The sequence below is a fragment of the Lissotriton helveticus genome, chromosome 5_1 (genome assembly GCF_964261635.1).
Source record: "Lissotriton helveticus chromosome 5_1, aLisHel1.1, whole genome shotgun sequence".
NCBI lineage: Eukaryota > Metazoa > Chordata > Amphibia > Caudata > Salamandridae > Lissotriton > Lissotriton helveticus.
The window spans coordinates 723,282,131-723,304,889 of NC_136065.1; the positions used below are offsets into that span (position 1 = coordinate 723,282,131).

General features: G+C 46.1%; 1 protein-coding gene across 1 annotated transcript in view; it reads right to left on the minus strand.

The window, feature by feature from the left end:
• Positions 1-22,759, minus strand: part of LOC144754871 (lymphoid-specific helicase-like) — a 558,671-nt gene that overhangs the window by 503,700 nt on the left and 32,212 nt on the right. The window contains exon 3 of the mRNA XM_078643186.1: positions 20,494-20,616. Within this exon, the coding sequence (XP_078499312.1) occupies positions 20,494-20,616 (123 nt within the window). The remainder of the gene's footprint in view (positions 1-20,493; positions 20,617-22,759) is intronic.

Below are 22,759 nucleotides of genomic sequence, written 5' to 3' on the forward strand. Positions count from 1 at the left end.
GTAGGCAGTAGGCAGTAGGCAGTAGGCAGTAGGCAGTAGGCAGTAGGCAGTAGGCAGTAGGCAGTAGGCAGTAGGCAGTAGGCAGTAGGCAGTAGGCAGTAGGCAGTAGGCAGTAGGCAGTAGGCAGTAGGCAGTAGGCAGTAGGCACAAAGTTAGAGGCAACAAAGTCCCACATATACTCTAATCAGGCTATAGACGAACAAGAAGGCCACCAATGAAAAGGCAGGGCGAGTTGTGCCCTATGCAACAGATTTCTTAAGCCCCAGGAAATGAGCGAACAAGCCCATGTGGGAGCACCAGAGGTTTCATTTACCAACTACGCCTCGCAAACAGCAGACATAAGCCCCAAACAGCCCACCTTTTCCACCTCGCTTACGAAAAGGGAAAAAAATGCCTAGGGAAAGCAAGCAAACGCAAACTAATCAACCTGGGGACAAATGCAACGCAGTCTAAAAAAATAACGCTCAATGCAAAAGATAAACTGAGAGGGACAACCCTGAACAAATCAGGCTCCTGGTGAGGCATGGGAATCCCTAACCCCCCCCCTCCCTAAAAGAGGCAGCCACTCTAAAAAGCCCAAAAATAACAAAATAGGGTAACTGCTCAGATAAAGAAAATGTACAGTATATTTAATCCCCACAAAGGGCAGGAAACAAACAAATCATCCATCCAGGACTCTCGAAAAACACATTAAACACCCAGGGTAAAACAGCAAGTGCATGGAACCCCAGTATACAAGAGGCAACATGAACCAAACCAAGCACGCTCTCAGGGAAATCGCAGGGCTGCAGGATCTGCTCCTAGAATGTAAACGGTAGGCACAAAGTTAGAAGAAGCAGACATTGCAGAATTTATTCAACAGCACGACATACTCCTATTCAAAGAAACTTAACAGACAACAAAGTCACCATCAGTAGGCTACAAAAAAAATCTTATCCAGGCCATGAAGTAGACACAGTATGTAAGGGTAAAAGGAGGCCTATATACCTTCATTTCGACTGATTTCCTCTGGAAAGAAGCAGTCAGACCACTGACTCCCCCTGGATGCAATGCACTAAACTAGAACTTTGGCCCTCAAGGAGCCTGCTAATTCTGAACATCTATATCCATCCAGGGGAAAAGCAGAAGGGGCAAAGATTGGAGCAACTGATCGCTGTAATCGACATGCTGAAATTCATCTATCCATGCGATAATAGAATACTAACCAGGGATGAACTTACTGCAAGGACAGCAGAGAAAACCTAGCGGGCTTCATACAGCCAAGAAAGGGCAATACAAGTAGACAACACTCAGGGCAAGAAATGCGCAGCAAAACTGGCTGACTTCTTCCTGTACACTTTAAATGGTAGAGGTTCATTGGACAGTCCCACAGCATTCACGTTATGAGCAAAATAGGTTTAACAATTAACTTTACCTTAGCAGACCCAGATTTATTTCCGTATAGAACGGATTTTCAAATCCCGGAACGAGTAGAAAGCAGCCACTATCCTCAAACCTTCACATTAACCATCACTCCAAATAAGTCTGGGCGAGCGAAGCCTCTTACATTACATTACCAACGATTAACTTGGATCAAAAACAGACTCCATAATGGAAACCTGCCGCTTGTCACTAACATCATCGGAAGTAGAGAAAGACATCATAGAGGCCTGGGAGTCACTTGTTAAAAATATAAAAACATTTTAGAAATTGCACCAGCCACAACCCCCCCCCCCCTCCCCGGAGCAGTGGGGGCGCCAGGGTACACACAAAATACAGACAAAAAACCTACTGCTAAAGAAGCACCTAAGGACACTGCAAACCCAGGGCTGCCAAGCAAACTCATAAGGAGCAATTGCAGATCAAAATGCTCAATGCAAGCATGCAAAGAAAGAAATGCGTTACTTACCTGTAACTGCAGTTATCCAGTATTGGTGTCTTTCATAGATTCACATGCCTGAATCATTCCCCGTCGTCGAGACGGGAGTCTCCGGTACATAGAAAAGTAGGCCTAAGGGCCTCACCTTAGTAGCCTATGTCCTTTTGTAAAAAGGACCAAACTCTAGAAGAGAGCCAATCAGCTAACCCCTCCCTCTAGAACCTTCCTGTCAGGAGCCTCAGTCCCTCAGATTTTCGTATGCACTAAGCTAAGTAGGCGTGACATTGGTAGAGAGAGGAGAGTTCTTCCAGGGAAGGCGGGAGGGTTGCATGTGAATCTATGAAAGACACCAATACTGGATAACTGCAGTTACAGGTAAGGAACGCATTTCTTATCCAGTATTATGGGTGTCTTTCATAGATTCGCATGCCTGAATCAGAGTAGCAAGCAATATATTTTGCACATTTCGGTTGGAACAGTATATATGAGTCCTTAGATAATACATATCATACGACTATGAACCATCAATAGACATCAACAATAAGCATTAGCAAAGAAATGTGCATATCAGAAAAGGATGGAGGAAGGCTCACCTTACTGGAATAGATGGCGTAGCACTGCCTGTCCCACTGCTGCATCCTTCATCAGTTCTGTATCAAGGCAGTAGTGCCTGGTGAAGGTATGCGGCGACTTCTATGTTGCCGCCCTGCAAATAGTGCCATAGATGTAGACATGGCTCTTGTAGAGTCAGCCCTGATTTTAGAGTGTAAAGGCTGTCCGGCTCGGTCGTGACAAAAAGCAATCGCCAAGGAAATCCATCTGGAGATGCTTTGTTTGGTAAGCGGTAGACCCTTCCTAGGTCTACTAAAGGCTATGAAGAGTTGATTAGACTTTCTGAAATTCTTGGTCTTATCAATATAAAACTTTAGACATCTTTTAAGGTCCAATGAATGCAGCGATCTCTCAGCTGCGGTGCTGGGATTTGGAAAGAATGTTCTGAGAATCACAGGCTCATGTAAGTGGAAGTCCGACGGGACCTTAGGAATAAACCTAGGATTGGTTCTTAAAATCACCCTGTCGTCCTTAAACTGCAGGAAGGGATCTTGGATGGAAAAAGCCTGCATTTCACGGACCCTCCTTGCTGATGTAAGCGCCAGGAGGAGAGCAGTCTTCCACGAGATGTACTTTATGTCTGCCCTGTGAATGGGTTCAAAAGGGTGTTTCATCAGTTGGTTAAGAACCACATTGAGATGCCATGTTTGAGGGACCATCCGTGCTTGAGGGAAAGATCTATACAGACCTTTAAGGAATTGTTTTATTAGTCTACTAGACCAGCGAGAGGGCCCTTTCGAGGATCTTTTAAATCTTGATATCGCCGCCAGGTGTACCTTTATGGAGGAGTGGGCAAGGCCTGACGGCGCCAGATGTAGCAGGTAGAGTAAAATTTGTTCTGGAGAGGTGGAAAAAGGACGTAGAACCCTGTCCGCACACCAGATGCAAAAGCGTTTCTACTTCAGGGAATAAGTCTTGTTAGTGCTGTCCGCTCTTGCTTTGGCCAGAATATCCTTACAATCCTGCGGAATGTTTAGACTGCTAAATTCTCTGTAGTCAGGAGCCAGGCTGATAACCTGAGAGACTTCAGATCCGGATGTTGAACCTGCTTGTTGCTCATTGTGAGCAGAGATAGATGTTGGCGTAGATGGATCGGCGGCTTCAGCGATAGGCGATGCAGTTCTGTGAACCAATGCTGCCTCGGCCAGAATGGGGCTACCAGAATTAAAGTGCAAGGCTCCGCTTTCATCTTTCTGAGGACTCTGGGAAGCATTGGAAATAGCGGAAATGCGTATGCAAAGACGTTGCGCCATGCGATGGAAAATGCATTCACGAGAGACCCTGACTGGGGATACCAACTTGCGAAGTTTTGGCATTTGGCGTTCTCCCTGGTCGCAAATAGATCGATTTGCGGCGATCCCCACTTGGAAACGATTCGAGCGGTGGTCGTCTGGTCCAGCTCCCATTCGTGCGACAGAGTCCTCTGCCTGCTCAGCGCGTCTGCGATGACATTGTCCTTGCCTGAGACGTACTCCGCTTTCAACGATACGTTGTGGAGAATGAGCCAATTCCAGATCTTTTGCGATTCGCGAGAGTGTTAGCGAATGAGTCCTTCCCTGTTTGTTCAGGTAGTGCGTTGTCGGTCCTGACGAGCACTAGGGGGGTTCTTGATCCTTGACGAGAAGTACTGCAAGGCCAGGAAAACGGCCCTCAGCTCCAGCAGGTTGAAGTGAAGCTGCTTTTCCGGCTCTGACCATCGGCCACTGATCCTTAATTCTAGTAGGACTGCTCCCCAACCCTCCACGGAGGCGTCCGTTGTAATGACGTGAGGAGCTGCTGGAAGCAGGAACGGCAATCCCCGCGAGAGGTTCTTGATGGACCTCCACCACTGCAATGCCTTGGTGATTTGCATTGTTATCGTTATGCGGTCTTCGAATGATCCTGTGCTTTGCGTCCACTGTCTGGACAAAGCCTCCTGAAGCGGACGCATTCGAAGACGACAGTGTGGTACGAGCAGGATGCACGAGGACATCATTCCCAAGAGGGACTTGAAGGTACGGACTGGCAAAGTTTTCTTTGAAGCCACTGAAGCAGCCAGAGAAACAAGCTTGTGTTTCCTCTCGTGAGATGGGAATGCTTTTGCCACTTCTGTATTTAGTGTCGCTCCGAGAAAGGTGATGACCCGAGAGGGATGCAAAGTGGATTTTTCTTGTTTGAGTGTAAGACCCAAGTGTTTGAAGAGATTCAGACAGGCTTTGGAAGATTTGGTTGCGCCTGCCAAGGATGGCGCCTTCACCAGCCAGTCGTCTAAATATGGGAAGACTTGGTGGCCATGCTGCCTGAGGAATGCTGCCACTGGGGAAAGACACTTGGTGAAGATACGGGGCGCAGACTTGAGGCCAAAAGGGAGGACACAGAATTGAAAATGTTGGCCCGACACTGCAAATCTCAGGAATTTTCTGTGAGCTTTGTGGATTGGGACGTGAAAGTATGCGTCTTGTAGGTCTGAAGACGTCATGAAATCCCCCTCCTCTAGGAGACCCAAGATCTCCTGAATCGTGACCATGCGGAACAACTGCCTCTTTAAGAATGCATTCAGCACCCTGAGGTCTACAATGGGCCTCCATTTCTTCTTCTTTTGAATCAGAAAGAAACGGAAGTAAAATCCTCTCCCCTAGTGAGCCGACTGTACTCTATTGCTCCTTTGAGCATAATTGAGATTTCTTGAAGTAGTCGTCGCAAGTTTGTGTCGCATTGGGCGAGGCAAAGTTTTTGGAGGGACATTTTCGAATTCGATGGAATGGCCAAATTGAATCAATTGAAGGACCCACCGGTCAGTTGTAGTTCTTCTCCAATTGTTGAGGAAATGGGTCAGTTTTCCTCCAATTTTCAAAGAAGGAGATGAGGGATGGACTGGCTGTAAGAATAGGTCATTGGCGTCCGCCAGTGTTCTTCCTTTGGTTTTTGCCTCTAAAGTTGGACTTCCCATAAGAGGACTGCCGCCCTTGCTGTTGCGGACGTTGCTGGTATTGGGATTTACCCTGGTTGTAAGAATACGAGGATCTGTTCTGAAAATGACCTCTGTAAGAGGATTGTCCTCTGCCCCTGTTCCCTCGAAAGGACTGGTTTTTAAATTGTAGCGTGCCTAGTGCTCTTGCCGTGTCCGTGTCCTTTATGGTTTGAAGTGCTTCATCGATTTTGGCTCCAAACAGGTGTTGTCCATCATATGGCATGTCTAAGACTTTAGATTGCACCTCCTGTCGAAATGAGGTAGCCTTGAGCCATCCCTGCCTTCGCAATACCGCTGCCCCTGCCAGCTGTCTGAATCCAGTCATTGCTACATCCATAGCACAATCAATCAATTCAGATGCCGACGTTTGACCCTCCAGAAGAAGAGATTGAACTTCCTCTTTTGTGGTGTCTGGCAGCTCAGATAAATACGGAGCAATATCTGCCCACAACTGCCTATTATACCTTCCTAAGAGCGCAATAGTATTTGCCACTTTCACGGTCATTGCAGACATGGCGGAAAAACGCTTTCCGTTATTGTCCAGTTTCCTGCCCTCCTTGTCTGGTGGAGCTGTTAACGGAGAGGAAGGATCCCTTGAATTTTTCTGCGCCACCTGTGTCACCACAGAGTCCGGTTTGGGGTGTCCTGTAAGGCAGGTTGGTGCCGATGTTGGGGCCTTGTATTTTTTGCCCAGCCTTGGGACAACCGCCGAGACTGAGGCTGGCGTCTGCATCAACTGCACACCCTGATCCCATACATAATCGATTATCAGAATTGATCTTGTTGTCTTCTTAAGCGGCTCTTTAAAGTCATACAGGAAACAGTCTTTTTCCTGTGACTCCATGGTCATATGGAACCTTTTTGCCCCCCTCTCAACCAGATTGTGGAACCCACCTATGTCCGCAGGAGGAGAATCTGACGTAGCTGGCTCAGGGGATGCTGGAGAAGAAATGATGTAATCATCATCATGATTAGATTGGTCATCCTGGACCTCACCCTCTTCTTGTTCCTCATCGTCAGACGATTGATGATCTGGCAATGGTTCCCTTTCCCGTTGGAGCACCAAGGATGGTGGTCTAGGCCGTGGAGACGGAACAGTCCCCGCTGCTGGAGGAGCGGATGACTCTGGGAACCTTTGTTTATAGTCCTGTATGAGAAATTTCAAAATCAGACACTATAGATGCTGGAAGACAGACCATGGGCGTAACCTGCGTCTGAACAGTATGCTCCTGGGCAATTTCCTCGTCCGAGCTCTGGCATTTGACTATCAGATCAGATGGGCTGTGAGCCTGCAGGATATCCTCCTCATCTGACTCCTCATCTTGCAGGAGACAAGCTGCAGGTAAACCTTGCACTCTGCTTGGGGACGTCAATTCCGGTGTGACGGTCATTTTTTAGATCTTTACCCTTAGAGAAGCGGGTTGTGACTCCGCTTCAGTCGTCAATGAAGGGCTCGTCGACGGCAGGATCGTGGACAACATTGTCCACAGATTGTGGCTCTTGGAACTCTCGACGGGGTAATCGTCGTCGACTGTTTCCAATGAGTCGTCGACTCGGAGTGCCTGTCGACGGTATGTCCTTCGTTGTCGCTTTAGTCGACGATGCCTTCGCCGACGATGTTACTGTCGACCGTGCCTTCTTCGTCATCGATGCCTTAGTCGACTGCACACTCGTCAACGATGATGTTCGGCGACGATAAAGACGTCGACGGCGCTGGCTTCGACATCGACACTGACGTCGTCGACATCTTGGGTGTCGACAATTTTTTAATAATAATCGACGACAGGGGCTTACCCGCCGTTGATGGTGTAGTCGTCGATCAAGTGAACTTCGACGATGCCGTCGATACTGTCGTCGACGTCGAGACTTAGACAGGAGACACAGCCTTCTTTTGCACCGATGGCGTCAACGAGGTAGTCGTCGACGACGCCGCAGGCTTTTTGAAGGTTTGAACCTACTTGTCACACACTGATGACTGGGCCTCTGAAGACTTTTTTGTAGCCTTCTTTGGAGGGGCGTCCGGAGGGCTAGGGGAAGCCACCCTCTGCCTTTTTGAAGACAGCTTAGAGGAAACTGAAGAATTCTCACCTTCTTCTGAAGATTCCAAATGGTCTCTGTCCTTGAGCCTGTTAAGCCAGAGTAAAAGACGTCCTTCTCTGTCTTTAAGCGTTTTTGTAGAAAATGTTCTACAAATTTTGCAATCCTTTGGTGAATTGTCTGGATACAGGCAATATAAGCAGGTCTTATGCTGGTCTTCCACATGTAACCTCCTTTTACCACAAGAACTACATGCTCTGAGGAGACCTTTCTTCTGAGGATCAGCCATATCTACTTTTTTTTTTAGTAAAGTAATCCAAAATTGTGAAGAGATAAGATTGAAGAAAGAAACCAGAGGGGAACTCAGGTGGAGACTCCCTTAGCACAACGTGCGTTAGAAAATCTGAGGGACTGAGGCTCCTGACAGGAAGGTTCTAGAGGGAGGTGTTAGCTGATTGGCTCTCTTCTAGAGTTTGGCTCTCTTCTAGAGTTTGGTCCTTTTTACAAGAGGACATAGATAGGCTACTAAGGTGAGGGCCTTAGGCCTACTTTTCTCTATGTCTATAGGACATTACTTTTCTATGTACCGGAGACTCCCGTCTCGACGACGGGGAATGATTCAGGCATGTGAATCTATGAAAGACACCCTTAATACTGGATAATTCAAAACGGTTTTGGGCCAACATCAACCTTTTATTAAACGGAAAACAATCGCCACTTCAATTCAGACCCAAAAGAGAATTCAAGGAGAGCTCACATTGAAGTAACCTATAATACGGCAGCCCCACAAGTGCAGTAAGCATTTCTGATGCACTAAATAGGACCAGAACATACATGAGCTCGTTCACAAAGTCGAAAGACCTGAAATCAAGTACTAACGAGAATCCAGATACCACAAACAGCCCAATACCAGTGGAGATTTAATGAACTACTCAAAAAATCAAATCAAAGAAAAATCTCAAAAAGAAATACGAGAATCTCAACAAGAAATTAGAGAACCAACAAAGCACAAGCTGAATATAGAGTAAAGATCCCTCAAAAGCAGGTATTGATCATAAAACACCCTAGATGTGATGGGGCTCTAGGCCTAAATGGCCTGCCCAATGCCTTGTTCAGAAACGATTCGGAGTTCTGGTCTAGTCACAACTATAGACTGATAGCTCTCATTGACGTAGAGGTAAAGCTCTAGGCATCTAACTTCGGCAGATTTCGAGACCTGGGTTAGCAGTATAAATGTAATCCTGAACACACAAACCGGATTCCAGGCACTCCAGATATATCGGCAGTTACCCTTTCAGCCAATCAAGCAATCGTCAACTCAAACATCCTCTACACTGGTTACGTAGATCTTACAGCAGCCTTCGACAAAGTGCCAAGATCCAATATATGGGCCAAAATGGAAGCGCCTTCAAATTTATTGGAAACAATCAACTTGTATTCACAACCCGGATCCAATTAGACTTCAGCCGTCCCCTTTTTTTCTAACTAAGAAAATTGACCACCAACGGGCTAAAGTAGAGATGCATTTTGAGGCCCAGCCTCTTAAACATCTACACAGCCGATTTAGAGAGCAACCTTAGTCTAACACAAGGCGATCCTCCTAAGTTGGGAAATACACCAATAGTAAGCCTGCAATACGCAGATGACATTGTGCTGCTCTCCCAAACACCTCGTAGCTTGCAGCGGCTGATTTCCCACTAGCACAATACACCTCGAAAGCTCAACTAACCATCAACTTAAAAAAATAATAAAAATTGTCCTATGCTTCTCTAGCACCCAAAAAAAGCACCCCAAATTCGCCTGGAGGTTAAATAACTGCATTTTATCGCAGGTGGACCTATATAAATATTTGGGGGCTCATCTAGATCGGCAACTTAACTACAAGCAGCATCAAGTCCTTGGGCAAGTAAAACCAAAACTTCTATTATTTGCCTTTAAAATCCTGCAGAAAAAAAACTAAGTAGCAGTTCAACATATCATTCATTAAAGGTAGTGGCAGATAAATTCCTGCCATCTAACTCATACGGCTCGGAAATGCTTAATACTAAAGGACTCAACTGCTCTAAATACAGCCAAGTCTAGTCTATTTAAGAAACTGTTCCATATCCCACGTCATCTCTCAGGCCCAGATATGACTGGAATACAGTTTGAAAAACCAGATACCGGCTAGACAAGGAGCACTGGTCAAATATTATTGGAGAATGAGAGCAGCTGAAGAAAACACGTGAAACCATCACTGCTGAGAGGAGGTTGAAAAACAATGAAGGCAGACAAGTCAATATTTCAAATTAAAAAACAAGCTTTTTCAGCATTAAAGCTAGAAGACTGGCATACACCATTACCATACTCAACATGTAATCAAACCACCAATAAAGCAATTAAACAACAATCGCTGCAATAAATAAAGCCTCATTGGCCTGCAAAAGACAAATGGATGGTGAGGTCATCTTATGAATAGCTGAAACCGCAACTATATTTACAAAATCACTTCACTGACTATTACAAGCGGAACTTGACCCTACTGAGACTGGGGTCCTTCCAGACAAAAGACCTTACTCCAAAATGGCAACGGACCTGGTCGTCTATGGATTGCTGCCTTTGTGGCAACCAAGAGGAGTCACTATTGCACCTACTATGCATCTGTCTGGCTCTACAAAACATGAGGAAGATCCTCAGCCTGCGAAGGATCACCGTACTGCAGACACACCATGCGGCACACAAAGTGCCAGTCTAAGCAACTCTCACCAATATTGCAGGCTCCGTTTGCACAGTCCTCCATCTGTTGTAGGTCACTGTTTTGCCCAAGTCCTGCAAATTAATGTGCACCAGATTTCAGAACATAACATGCTGCATGCTCCAGCAGCGCCAAAGAATTGTGGCTGAACACCAAGAGAATGAGAGGGCCACTCCCACCTGCTTCTTTCCTTGGCTGCGACACCCAGCTCCACTTACACTGCCAGACAGTATGGCACAGCGTTATGGGGCTCGAGCGGCCAGAGGATTGGAACGAGCAATGTTGGCCAGCTGACACCAGAGCTTTGATCAGGAGTGGTGGTCCTGGGGCTGTAATGCCCTAGTAAGTCAGCATTGTGACATAGAAGCCAGGCGGGGAAACCAGGCTCGCACAGCTCCTCTCCGCTGGCTTTGGCTGCATCTCTGCCCAGAACACATCACTCATTTGACACGTCTGTTGGGGGCTGTGGATTTAAGTGAGTGATTTTTTTAAAAATAAACAGAGTTCATACTGAGAGAACACTACTGGAATAGTGCCACTTCATTAGGACTGGTACCTGCAATACACAGGTGAACAATTCTGTGCAATGTGTTCATGCGAGCGGATCAACCAAAGCTAGTTTGATTAACATCAGGACATGCTTTCTGTTAGGTCATGATTCTACCCAGCCAATCCAGTCTTTCACATTTTTCCGAAACTGGTGGAATAGTTTGTTGCCCTGCTTTTTAGCAAACACCTTTGAGTCAAGGTTCAGTCCCTTCGTACAGTAATTTAATGTTTACATACCCCTAGTACAAACTACATTTTGACTTCAAGACCATCACTGAAACCCACTACATCTTTTTTTTCTACACTGCCTTATATTTCATGTGGATGTGCAGATATTGTAACACACTGCTATCAATTGTAAAGCCATCACTGAAATCCACATGGTTGTGGCGAGATCATTCCCCACCACTGGATATACTCTGCTGTTCCTGACTCTCGACCAATGTATTGATTATTCCAGGTTACCTATTCAAGGACAACAAAATTCCCACTATGAACCCCATTTCCATCCCTCATCACAGAGTTTATAACTCAATAGGACAATACACAGTTAAATGGACGTAACCAACTCCCTGAACTCTGCTTCAAAGTCAGCAAATTGACATGCGTTCTGAACAGGCAATCACTGCATTCTTTAAGATATATGCAACTTTTCAGGGATTTTGGTCTTGTATACTACGCAAAATCTCTAGGTTGCCACTTTAGTCAGTTTCTCTCCCTTAAAATGTCCCCAACGTTATGCAGTTTAAAATAGCACTTCACGCTACTGTTCAGAGCCGACATGAAGCACTAACCACGATCACAGTTCATTTGCAACAACACTATAGACTTATCAAGTAGGAGAGAGAAATGAGTCAATGCCCTGGTGAGATTTTGCCGTTTTCAACGTACTACATCCATTCTGTTAAGTTTTGCCTAAACATATACAATTTAAAACAAGCATTTACAATGCAACGGTTTCGCCTTTGGAAATGTTAAAGCTATTTGCAATGTAAATGACAATGCCATTTATTTATCTGTTTTCAAAACCAACACATAAATACAAATGTTGTCATTTACAATGCCAATAGCTCAAACTTTTCCAAAGGCGAAACCGTTGCATTGTAAACGCATGTGGCTGAAATTGATGTGCTTGCAAAAATACAGGAGCCAGGCAGAAGGGAAGAGATTTTTGCCACACACTAAGCGTTTTATAGGACATAAAAACAAGGCCTGGCGATGCCTTCAGTACTCAATGTACATGAGCATAAAATTCGAATACGCCACACATGGAAGTGTAATGGACTGACTATACATTTCAATTTAAATGCTTCTTTTTCGATTTTTAGCTTTTTGAAACATGTAGCTTTCAAGTCACAGTTAGAATCATTCCTTCTACTAGTGGTTGAAATGTTGACATTACAACACCCCTCACCGCTCCCCCCTCTCACACAATTAAACCGGTCTCTGTGGAAACCGTTAATAACCGTCCCCAGCAGCAACCGTAGCCAGGTAATCTTTTTTAAAATAGGACCGAGTGGCAATCCGCGTGTGCCACGCCGCGCTGCCTGGCAAAAAAAGTGCGGGCACGAACCAATGGCAGAAGAAAGTTAGAATCTCACTGCCACATGGGGTCGAGCTCACATAACCTGACACTATTGATTCATCTCCGGCGCAGGTTGTTCTCGTCAGTGAAATGTAAACGAGACTCTGACAGAACACACACCATGCCGCGTGACACGCTAATAACAATCATAACCTGGTTTACACATTACTTCATCTCGCGGTTGAGCAGTTTCGAACCGTGGTAAATAAGTGGCAGGTGTTCCTCTGATGTTATTGCGCTGTAACATCTGTATAGTGCTTACTACCCCTATAAGGGGCGCTGAAGCGCGTATCCACACGGACAGCATGGTACATACACCGCGTGTGTGTGTGGTTGGACGGGTGTTGGGTTTGCTTTGAGTCTACGTGGGTAGTGGTCCCTAGTTGCTGAACTTGAGGATGGAGGGGTGTACCGGCATCGCCGACTAGAAGTCGCGACATGCAGATCACGACAGGTGTCAACAGCTAGCGCTTAAACTCACTGAACAATTTTAGGCTCTTCAGAGGCACATGCCAAGCACAATCTCAGAATATTATTTTCAGGCAGGTCAATAAATGTATAAAAATATGGAGTTCTGGGCAGTGAAGATAATAGCATATGTGTGATAATCTCATGTTTAATGGTAGCATTGCACGGAGGGGTGACGCACACCCAGATAAGGGGCTGTGTTACATGAGGTCAGCGAGGTGTTAGTCCGAGAAGATGAATAATTCTGCTGAACTTCAAAAGCTATGCACTGTGCGACATTCCCATATTATTTCCATTTCCCCACATAAAAATCCTTAATATCTGGATCTAGAACACAGTGGCACGTCTTGTTTGCAGAAGTAGCGCAGGAATCCCGGAAAGCTTACCTCTGGCCGGAGCAAGTGAGAGAAAACACGCCGAGTCAGCTCCCCGGACATGGCTGCTGAACACACCCCCAGTCCACGGAGTCCGCTACAGCTCCCAAAAGCAGGCAGCCCGGGCTCCCAGCTCCATTCCCGGCTCAGCGCAGAGGCACCGGCTCCCACAGCAACGAGAGGCGGCGAGAGCTGCCAAGCCCCGCCGGCAGCCTCACAAGCCAGCAGCAGCCCCCCACCACACTTTCACCGGCAGCAACTGTCCGGGCAACATGGTGCCCAGGCGGCGAGGGGGCACGGGGCGGCACAAGTTTGAATCTCCCAGCTCGGTGGCTTCGGCGAGGACCTGTCTAGAGGGGAGAGGAGGAAACAAGCGGGAGGGGAGCGGGAGAGAACACGGACGACGGGAGGGGGGCGGGAGAGAACACGGACGGTGGGAGGGGGGCGGGAGAGGACACGGACGGTGGGAGGGGGGCGGGAGAGGACACGGACGGTGGGAGGGGGGCGGGAGAGGACACGGACGGTGGGAGGGGGGCGGGAGAGGACACGGACGGCGGGAAAGGGGAGGGAACGGGAAAAAACGTAACTCCGCCCAGGGAAAAAATCTCGGGAACGCCCCCGAATCTGGTCCGGCCTTGACGGACAGATCCGGCACCCAATGGCTAGCCTCCATTTATGGAGCTAGCCAATGAGAGCCGGGGGACGTTCCCGAAGTGCTTAGTGTCGACATAGGATTTCACCTGCGCTGAAAGGCTGCGCAGAGCGCAGCCTTTCGGCAGGCGAAACCCAAAAAAAGGACCAGCGAGTAATTTCATAATTAAATCATGCCCTCCCTGGTGACTGCCATAGGCAGTAAAATGTACAGCGTGGAAGAGACTGCATTAAACATGAGCAAAGATGACAGTACAAGCTACTGGCCAAACAAAGTTTAAAGTCAGTGGAGGTTTCAGATATCAACTTTTTAATGAAGACTATGTGGTACAACTCTCCATCACTCAAACATTTACAATACCTATACAGGCAATTAAAGAAGTCAACAATATCATTCATTACTTTATTTCAATTTGCATGAACTCACAAAAGTTAAAACAAACATAATATAAAAAAAAGATGGAGCAACTAATTACGGTTATGAAGAAACGGAACAGTTAATAATGCAATATATGCATTCAAGCACCTTGTGTATTCCTTAAAAATGTATAAATATATATAAAAACATTAAAACGTTAAAAAAAAAAAGGCCATAACAGATGGTCTAACATTGGTGCTCTGCATTTACAGTGAGCAAATCTGATCTATGGGGGATAATACATAATAAATGTTTCAAAATATAAGGAGGCCTATCAGGGGGTGGACCGATGCCTCTGCCTCTTCTCCTCTTTCCAGCGAAGCACCCATACCCAGCTGTGACGGGGAGGTGGGTGCCTCTGATATGGACAAGGTGGTTGCCTCGGAATGGTGGTCTGCTGTACCGTTGACCCCCCTTTCTGTTCCTCTTGCACAAACTGATGAATCTGACCCAGCGGATTGGTTTCCCACGGAAGGAGAAACAGTGTGGTACAGCCCGGAGGAAAAGGTGCAGGGTCCCTTTAACCCTGGAGCACAGAGCGCCATGGCCCCGCCCCCTGACGTCGATGCGGGACTAAAAGCCGGAAGAAACTCCGAGACAGCGGACGGCGTTTCCCTGGAGGCGGAAGGAGTATTGGAGTGGAGACGGAGAGCAGACCGGACGAGCGTTGGAGACGAAGAGGAAGAAGACGAGCGGAGCCCAGCTGATACCATCAAGCCAGGAGGCCACCGACTCGCCCTGCCACTGTCACACGGGAGGACCGTGGCTGCACAAGGTAAGGGGCAAAGTAGCGGGCTGGGTGGGGCGTAGCGGACAGCCAAACACCCTGTAGCCAGTGTATATAGTGTAAAGCCTCTGTGCCCCTTTCCCCTTCACGAGCACTGCAGGTCTTGTATATATCTGAGCACTTGGTTTCCCTCACGCCCGGCCCTGTAAACCCTCCCGTCAAGGGCGCCCCATTGACTTCCTCTTTTCCTTTCTTCTTTGCAACGGTCCGGCCGGAGAGCGGAAACAGAACGTGAAGAGCCACCCCTTCCCCATTCAAGACCGGTCGGAAGGAGCCAGTCTACCGTCGGGACGGCATCAGTCTGGAGTATTCAGCGTTTCCACGAGGAGTCAGAACGGAGCCTAACGAGTTCGCCAGATTGAGAGTGACTAGCAAAAGGAGAAAAGCTTACTTGAAAATAAAACCCTCTTTACGAGCACTATTCCCTGACTCAGTCTCGCTCGATACCACTCCCCCTGACCCTGCCCCATTACACCAGCCTAGATACTTGGCTACTGCAACCACAATCGGTCCAGCCACTGATGTTTTGAGGATTCGGAGAGCCTCAAGGCTGGACCTAGTAACCATATTAGCACAGGTGGGTTTCAACCATTTAGATCTGGGTTTGCTATACGTGGGACAGACAAAAAAGATATGTCCTAAAGTTTGTCATGTCCGGACAAAATGGGCAGTTGCTGGATTGAGAGTTACCCCACTTAGATGTAAAGTTATTAATGGGGAGCGTGCCCACCCTGAACTGATGGAATAGCTTCCTATCGCGGGTTGATAAAATGATATCCCAGTACCTCTCATATTTTGGCTCCTGCTTGAAGTCCAGGAAAACCCCTAACAGGGAAGAGCTAGGGTAGGCCACAATACACTTCATATTAACCATAGTTCAATAGGCGGCTTTAAACTCAGGTTTGGATGGAAATATACTTTCAGCTGGGGAGGTCCACAAGTGGCCCAACCCCATATCTGAAAGTATAATTTTAACACTCTTGAACCACCCCAATTTTCCGTTTACGACCAAATCCCTGACTCCCATCAAAGCCGGGGCGTAATGCAAGAGTTCTGGGGTCACCCATAGTCTTCTCCAGTAGGCAACCAACCTGTAGTGTGCCACATCCCTAATTGAATGGCACCCTAGATCCAAAAACAGGGGAACTAAAGGTAGATTGGGGAAGACCTATTATTGATCGTAGGAATTTGTTCAGAGCCGTGACTAGACAGTCCAAATTCGCATAACCCCACAGCTCGACCCCATAAAGTAACAAGGCACACATTTTGGAGTAATAGAGCTGGAGCACTGGTGCTATTGGTTTTGTATAGGACTGTGTTCCTTCAACAAAACCCCGGCAAGTTGGGCATGCCTAGCAGCTTGGCAGTTTACCTGCGGCTTCCAGCTTACCCTTCCGTCGATTAAAACGCCCAGATAAGAAAATGTCTGTTTGTTCAAGAATTCCCTCATTCATCCGGACGACACCAATAGCCTTTGTGGAGTTAGTCAGGACCATGTACTTAGTCTTGTCGACATGGACAACAAGATCATGGTCCTGACAGAAGTCCTCAAATCTGGACAGGGCACACTGAAGGCCCTGTCTGGTTTTAGAGAGAATAAGGGTGTCGTCCGCGAATATTAGTAGCGGGATCCTAGTCCCCGCTAAGGTTGGAGCATCGGTAGGGAAATCCTTGAAGTATTGAACAACCCAGTTTATGTATATTGAAAAGAGAGTGGGAACAAGGACACACCCTTGTCTCACCCCCCTTTCAACCGGAAATTTTTGTGTGGTATTGCTCCTTGCATCCCATCTAACCTGGGCAAAGTTGTCTGTGTATAATTTCGCCACAAAGGCCCACAGGTCTGCCGGCATACCTAGCCTTTTCAGTGTACACCACAGCTTGTTGCACGGGACCAAGTCAAACGCTGACTTGAGGTCCACGAAAGCTGCAAAGATGGTGCCCCTCCCTATGGTTACAGTGCGCCAATATATCAGTATAAACCTCAACCTGGTCCACAGTACTAATACTTTGCCGGAACCTTGCCTGGAGGTTTGAAAGGATAGCATGTTCCTCCAACCAGGCCTGAATTCTGCCTAGCACCACCCTTGCAATAACTTTTTGAATGCAGTCCATTACGCTGATGGGCCTGTAGTTGGCCGGAATAGACCGATCCCCTTTTTTAAAGATCGGAAGAATTACTGCTCCTGCCCTAGTACAGGGTAAGCAAGCTCCCTTAGCAATAGCATTAGCTAGGAGCTGGATATATACAGCCCACAATCCTGTATCTTGGAGGAACAGATCAGCAGGGATACAGTCTAACCCCGGGGCCCTACCCTTTGGAACCCGGAGTAAAGCATTTTCTACTTCTAGCTTTGTTATATGGAGAATTGGGGTTACTGTCGGCATCTCTATAAAAACACTTGCTACGGTGTCACTTGTAAATTGACCTTTGAAGTGGGAAACCCATTGCTGGGGCTCCACATGTTTAGTGGGTACATTGGCTGGAAAGCCACTACCCCACTTCACCATGTGCCAAAACGGGGACATGTCTCTCCTAGAACAAGCCTCTAGGAGGGCGACCCAATGCTCTTCATCCCATTCTCTTTCGGCCAGTAACTGGGCAGCCTTATAAATCAGACCTAATTTTACTTATCAGTGCCCTGTCTTTACTCCTAATAGCTGCTGCAAGGGATCTGAAAGCTATCCGACAGGACGAATTATACCATTCGGATGCTTTCTGTCGGACAGGTTTAGTCGGTTCATTACATTTAGTAGTAAAAAACATTGAGTTCATTAAAAGAGGTGCTCATGAACATCAACTGCTCTATTGCTAGGTTCATCCTGCTCTGCCTGTAATGTAACAGATTATGAATCCGAAACCGGTCCCAGGATGCTTGTTTCCAGTCCAGGGAAGACATGGCTTGGCAGTTCGGGCTGGACTGTTCCCACGAGGCACAGGGTCAGACTGATTTGCATATAGCCATGTCTGAACTGGGGTGGCTGAGTGAACTAAAGAATGGTGATGTATTAAACCAGATCAGTTGACTGGGGGTGAGTGTTTGATTTGTTCAAACGCTCCGTCCATCCCCTTTTGTATCGCTTTGTGATGTAACTATAGCACTAGATGCCAGCATATCCATGTGATTCACACACTCCGCTTTACGTGCCACCTTAGACCATTTGATGCAACGTGTATCATTGGTCATGTGGGCCTCTACATAATCTAAGCTAACTGGCAATCCCTCTGCATAAATAGAATTAGAATAACAGAAAGTAGCAAAGGGATGTGATCACTTCCAGGACAGACATGTACCTCCATGTCCAGTAGGCTCAACCATAGCTCTTTAAGCAAAAAAAAAAAAAAAAAAAAAAAAAATCTATGCGACTAGCACGTTGCCCACTAGTGAAGGTTGGCATCCCAGTTTTATCCGAGTTGGTACGCCCATTTGCTGCTCTCACCCCCAAGTTCCAGGCAGAAAACATTCAGTGGCAATGCTGCACTAGACCATTTTTTAATAACGGGGAGATCCAGTATGGGGATGGACCAAGATTCGTCCTCTTCTGCACTAAAATACATGTGAGATATCTAGGGGTTCGAACGTGCAAATAAAGTCGCCAGCTATAAGAATCTTATCTTATCCTTGGTTATTAGAAATAATTACAAAATCGTCCTTACAAGTTGCGGGGACCCGAAATTCAGGACCACACAATCACCACTGCATACTTTGGGTTAACTACCTACCCAAAAGGTTCTACGGATCATTTTAAAATCCTGAAAAAGATGTGTGCCCAGCCCTGTTCTGATGTTTATTAAATGAAGGGCCTTACTTTTGAGGGCTGACCAGTGTTCCTCAGAACTTGTGTGGTGTGTTGGAACATTGGTAAGTATGACAGTATACGGTGCGGATTCTGGTGGTAATTTTAGGAAGTCCCTAAGGTATGACAATCCACCCCTGGGCATTCCTGATTCACTACCCTCGGAAAACTGACTGAATCCCTGCCCTAGCTATTGTAGCTTGTGTGTTTGTCGGATTTACAGAGGGGGCACATGCTGTTTTGCTAGTACAGGCTACGACATCTGAATAAGAAGTTGGTTTTTTATGCACTGTTACTAGCCTAGGCTCCTTAGGGACACTAACGCTCTCGTTACTTACTTGGCATTTGGGAAGGAGGAGATATTGCTCAGTTTTTTTTTTAAGCCTAGCATCGATATCGGACAGGCTCAAGCATTACCGCAATTATTTCCTCCAATTTTGCAAGCATACGATCTTCTGGTTCGTTCACAGCCCAACTTGGAGGGGCCTGAGCACAATTGCCTGATAAGCTAAGAGAGTTTCCTGTTGTTGACACTGAAAAACTACTTTTATTCCCACGGGTCACCCCTCTCGTTTTTGCCATTTTGTTAACTCTAAGTGTGGCTAAGGGCAAAGTGCCTGCTTTCCTTTTTTTGGATAGGGTGACACCGTCCCTTTCCTTCTCCTGCACGGAGTGTTGCTTTCGAGTGCGAATGTGTCTAGGGGGAGAAGGAGTGGTGATTGGAGAGTTAGGAACTTTGAATACAGACAATGAGACTTCAGCTTGGGTTTGTGGTGACCTCGGGGGAACTTACAATATACAGTCTGAAATTGGATTAATAGGTAGCTGGGGGTTAACTAGGGGGTCTTCAACAAAGCATATCGAGGTTCCATTGAAAGTTTCCTTTTGGTGAGCTTTATTTCGTGGTTAAGAACAGACTCAGCCCGCAGGAGAAAAGCATCTAGTGTGCCCACAACCCCTGGACCCCCTGTCCCCTTACAATTACCCTTGCTCATAATTAATTTTTTATAAGAGGATAGACAGACAATCAAATATGCACATATATTTACTAGTATCTTAAGAGCACAAAAAAAGTCCAAAGTAACAGTTAAAAATCTCCTGGCTTTGACGGGCGCGGGACGGGCCTGCCCGGGCTTCGCCCGCACCCGTCCCACACTGCGGGAGGCCTCAGACGTTTTTGAGCGCCTCCTGGCGCTATGCTGTGACGCGTTAGTCCGCGCCACAGAAAGCTTCTGGGAGGTGTAGTCTCCACCCGTTGGTAGGCGCGGTGGTGGCGGCAAGAAGCAACAGCAGCAGTCCCCGCCTTGGGCTACAAAAACCAGCAGGGCAGCGGTAAGAAATCCGGTTCTAGGCAATAGGAGAAGCAAGAAGACCCCTCAACAATATCCATTCAGAGGGCACTAGTGCACTGGAGGGGGGGGGGCACACAAACATCATTAAAATGATAAAGGAGAGATAAAAGCTGCAGCTATCCAAGTATGTAATTTGAAATCCAAACAGTGGGTCAGTTTAAAAAAAAAAAAAAAAAGCAGACTAGATCACAAATAGATATTTGCTGGTCTCTTTTTGAAATTGTCTCCTTCGTAAACTTAAGGTAATTTTTGGAAATGCACAGAGAAATTCAAGTGAAGAGGTAATGAGCATAACTTACAAAGCATCACCACAAACTCACCTCTAATTGTTGTTGTTCCATTTTAGTCAATAAAAACTTTGAGTAGATGTTGCTTTTCTCAAGCAAGTGCTGAAGTCTCTTGTACCGTATTTCACTGGAGTCCTTCTCCCAGGACTTGCGAGCCTAAAGGAAGAAAAAAAAAACCACAAATTAATACATGCACTGTTCAACACTAAACATTCTCCAACTAGAAGAAAAGTTAATCAAGCCTGCTTTCTACAAAACCATACCAAATTTGTTGAAGTACTGTTAGGTGTTTTACATTGTCCCATCAGGTAATTGGTGCCATGCCAACAGTTACTTGCATATCCATACTATCACCATATTTGAACTTGAATTCAAAGACGATAAGGCACCTAAAACATGACAGGTTCCTGGGAGTCTAATATCCCACTATGTGGAAACCACAATCCTGTTTTGAGGGCGGTAAAATCATTACACTCCATAGACTCAAATACTACCTGAAGAATGATTGGTGTGAGATGCAAATCACACCAAGTTCGTATTCCTCACAAACTTCTTTGACGTGTCCTAGGCCCGGCAGCGACTAAAAGAGGACATACCGCACTTTATCAAACTAATAAATACACTAAAGCAGTAATGAAGTAGAAGTTGGTTTTATTCCTTGGAGTTAGGTCTGAATTATAGGAACACACTTGCTAAAATTAATTTTAAGTATGATGCACTGCTACTATGATCTGTGAATAGTCACACTTACTTCAAGACTAATCTTGAAGAGCAATCCTTACCGTAAATTAAATTCCTAATTAATCTCAAGAATGCAACTTCACAAATAAGTATGAAAAAAGCCCCTGCAAATTCAGAAGGGATACTTCTGTTACCGTCTACTTCAGCAGTATGATCTCAAATCTTTGTTCCTGAATTATCCAGCATCCCATCTGCTAGATTCATTCAATATAGATTCGTTTTGAATTTTAGAATCTATGGGTCATATGCATGAACACATTTTCCCATAGACACAGAATGGCGAAAACCCTTTGATGCATCTTGCCCTAGATCTTTGGTGTAGGCAGTTTGATGCACTATGGAGACTTGAACTACTAGTGATAAATCCCCACCAGATACAATCTACAATAGGGGGAAGGGACATCCAGGATTTTGCTAATCAACAGCAAAATAGTATGAGAAGCCAATGTGCATTCATGTCCAAGATTCAAATCATTTAAAATTGCAGTTTCATAAGATCTATGCAAACGGGGGCCCAAAACTACAAAGTAAATGTGACATCTTGTCTAGAGGCAGAGTTAGGGTACAAAGCAAAACTTAAAGACTAGAAGATGGCCAGATGTGCATAGTTCTGAAGCACTTAGTTTGTGCTTTTCTGTGAATTGCACTTTTTGGTTTGCGTCCGTGTATAACATCCTGTGAAGCACTATAGCCCACATTGTTTAAATGGTGGGCAGGCAATTTTCATACAACCTCATTCTACAGAAAAAAACATTTCTATACCTGCTCAAGAAACGTCTGCTGCCAACTGTGCAACGCCTGTCAGCAGAAAAGCCAGTAGAACAGAAGTCAGGGTGACTATGAGGCACAGGGTCAAGGTTGGTTTGCATATGGCCAGGTCTAAACTGGGATGACATGGTGAGCAAAAGAATGATTGTTTTAACCCAGATCTCTTGACTAGGGGTGAATGTTTTGATTTGTTCTCAATTGAGTCCATCAATTGTGTGTCTTTTGCTTTCTCGCCCTAAGTGCGCCAGGTATGCCCAGACGTGGGTCCTGGGCTGACTGTGCCACTGGAATCAAGATATCCTAGCTGAAGAGGGGTGAACCCCTGAAACCAGTCCTAGGATGCTCGTTTCTAGTCCAGGGAGGACCTGGCTTGGCAGTTCAGGCTGGACTGTTCCCATGAGGCACAGGGTCAAAGCTGAGCAAAAGAATGATGGATTTAACGTAGATCTCTTGACTGGGTGTGAACGCTTGGATTTGTTTTGCATTCCGTCCATCAATTGTGTGTCTTTTGTCAGGGTGACTAAAATACAGGACTTATGATTATCTGGTCATCAACAGGATTCCACTAAAAAGGGTATCTAAATGAACACGCAAGGACAATGGCAAGGATATTTACAACTAACCTGCCAAACCTGTGCAAAATAGTGGTCAAGAGATTGGTTGGAATTTAGAAATCAAAACCAAAAATGTATTCATAAGGACCCCGTGGCTCATTTCGGCTATAATAGCACATTTTTTTACTTTGGATTCACATGAGTGGGTATTTGCTGGATTTGTGATGTTTTGGTGA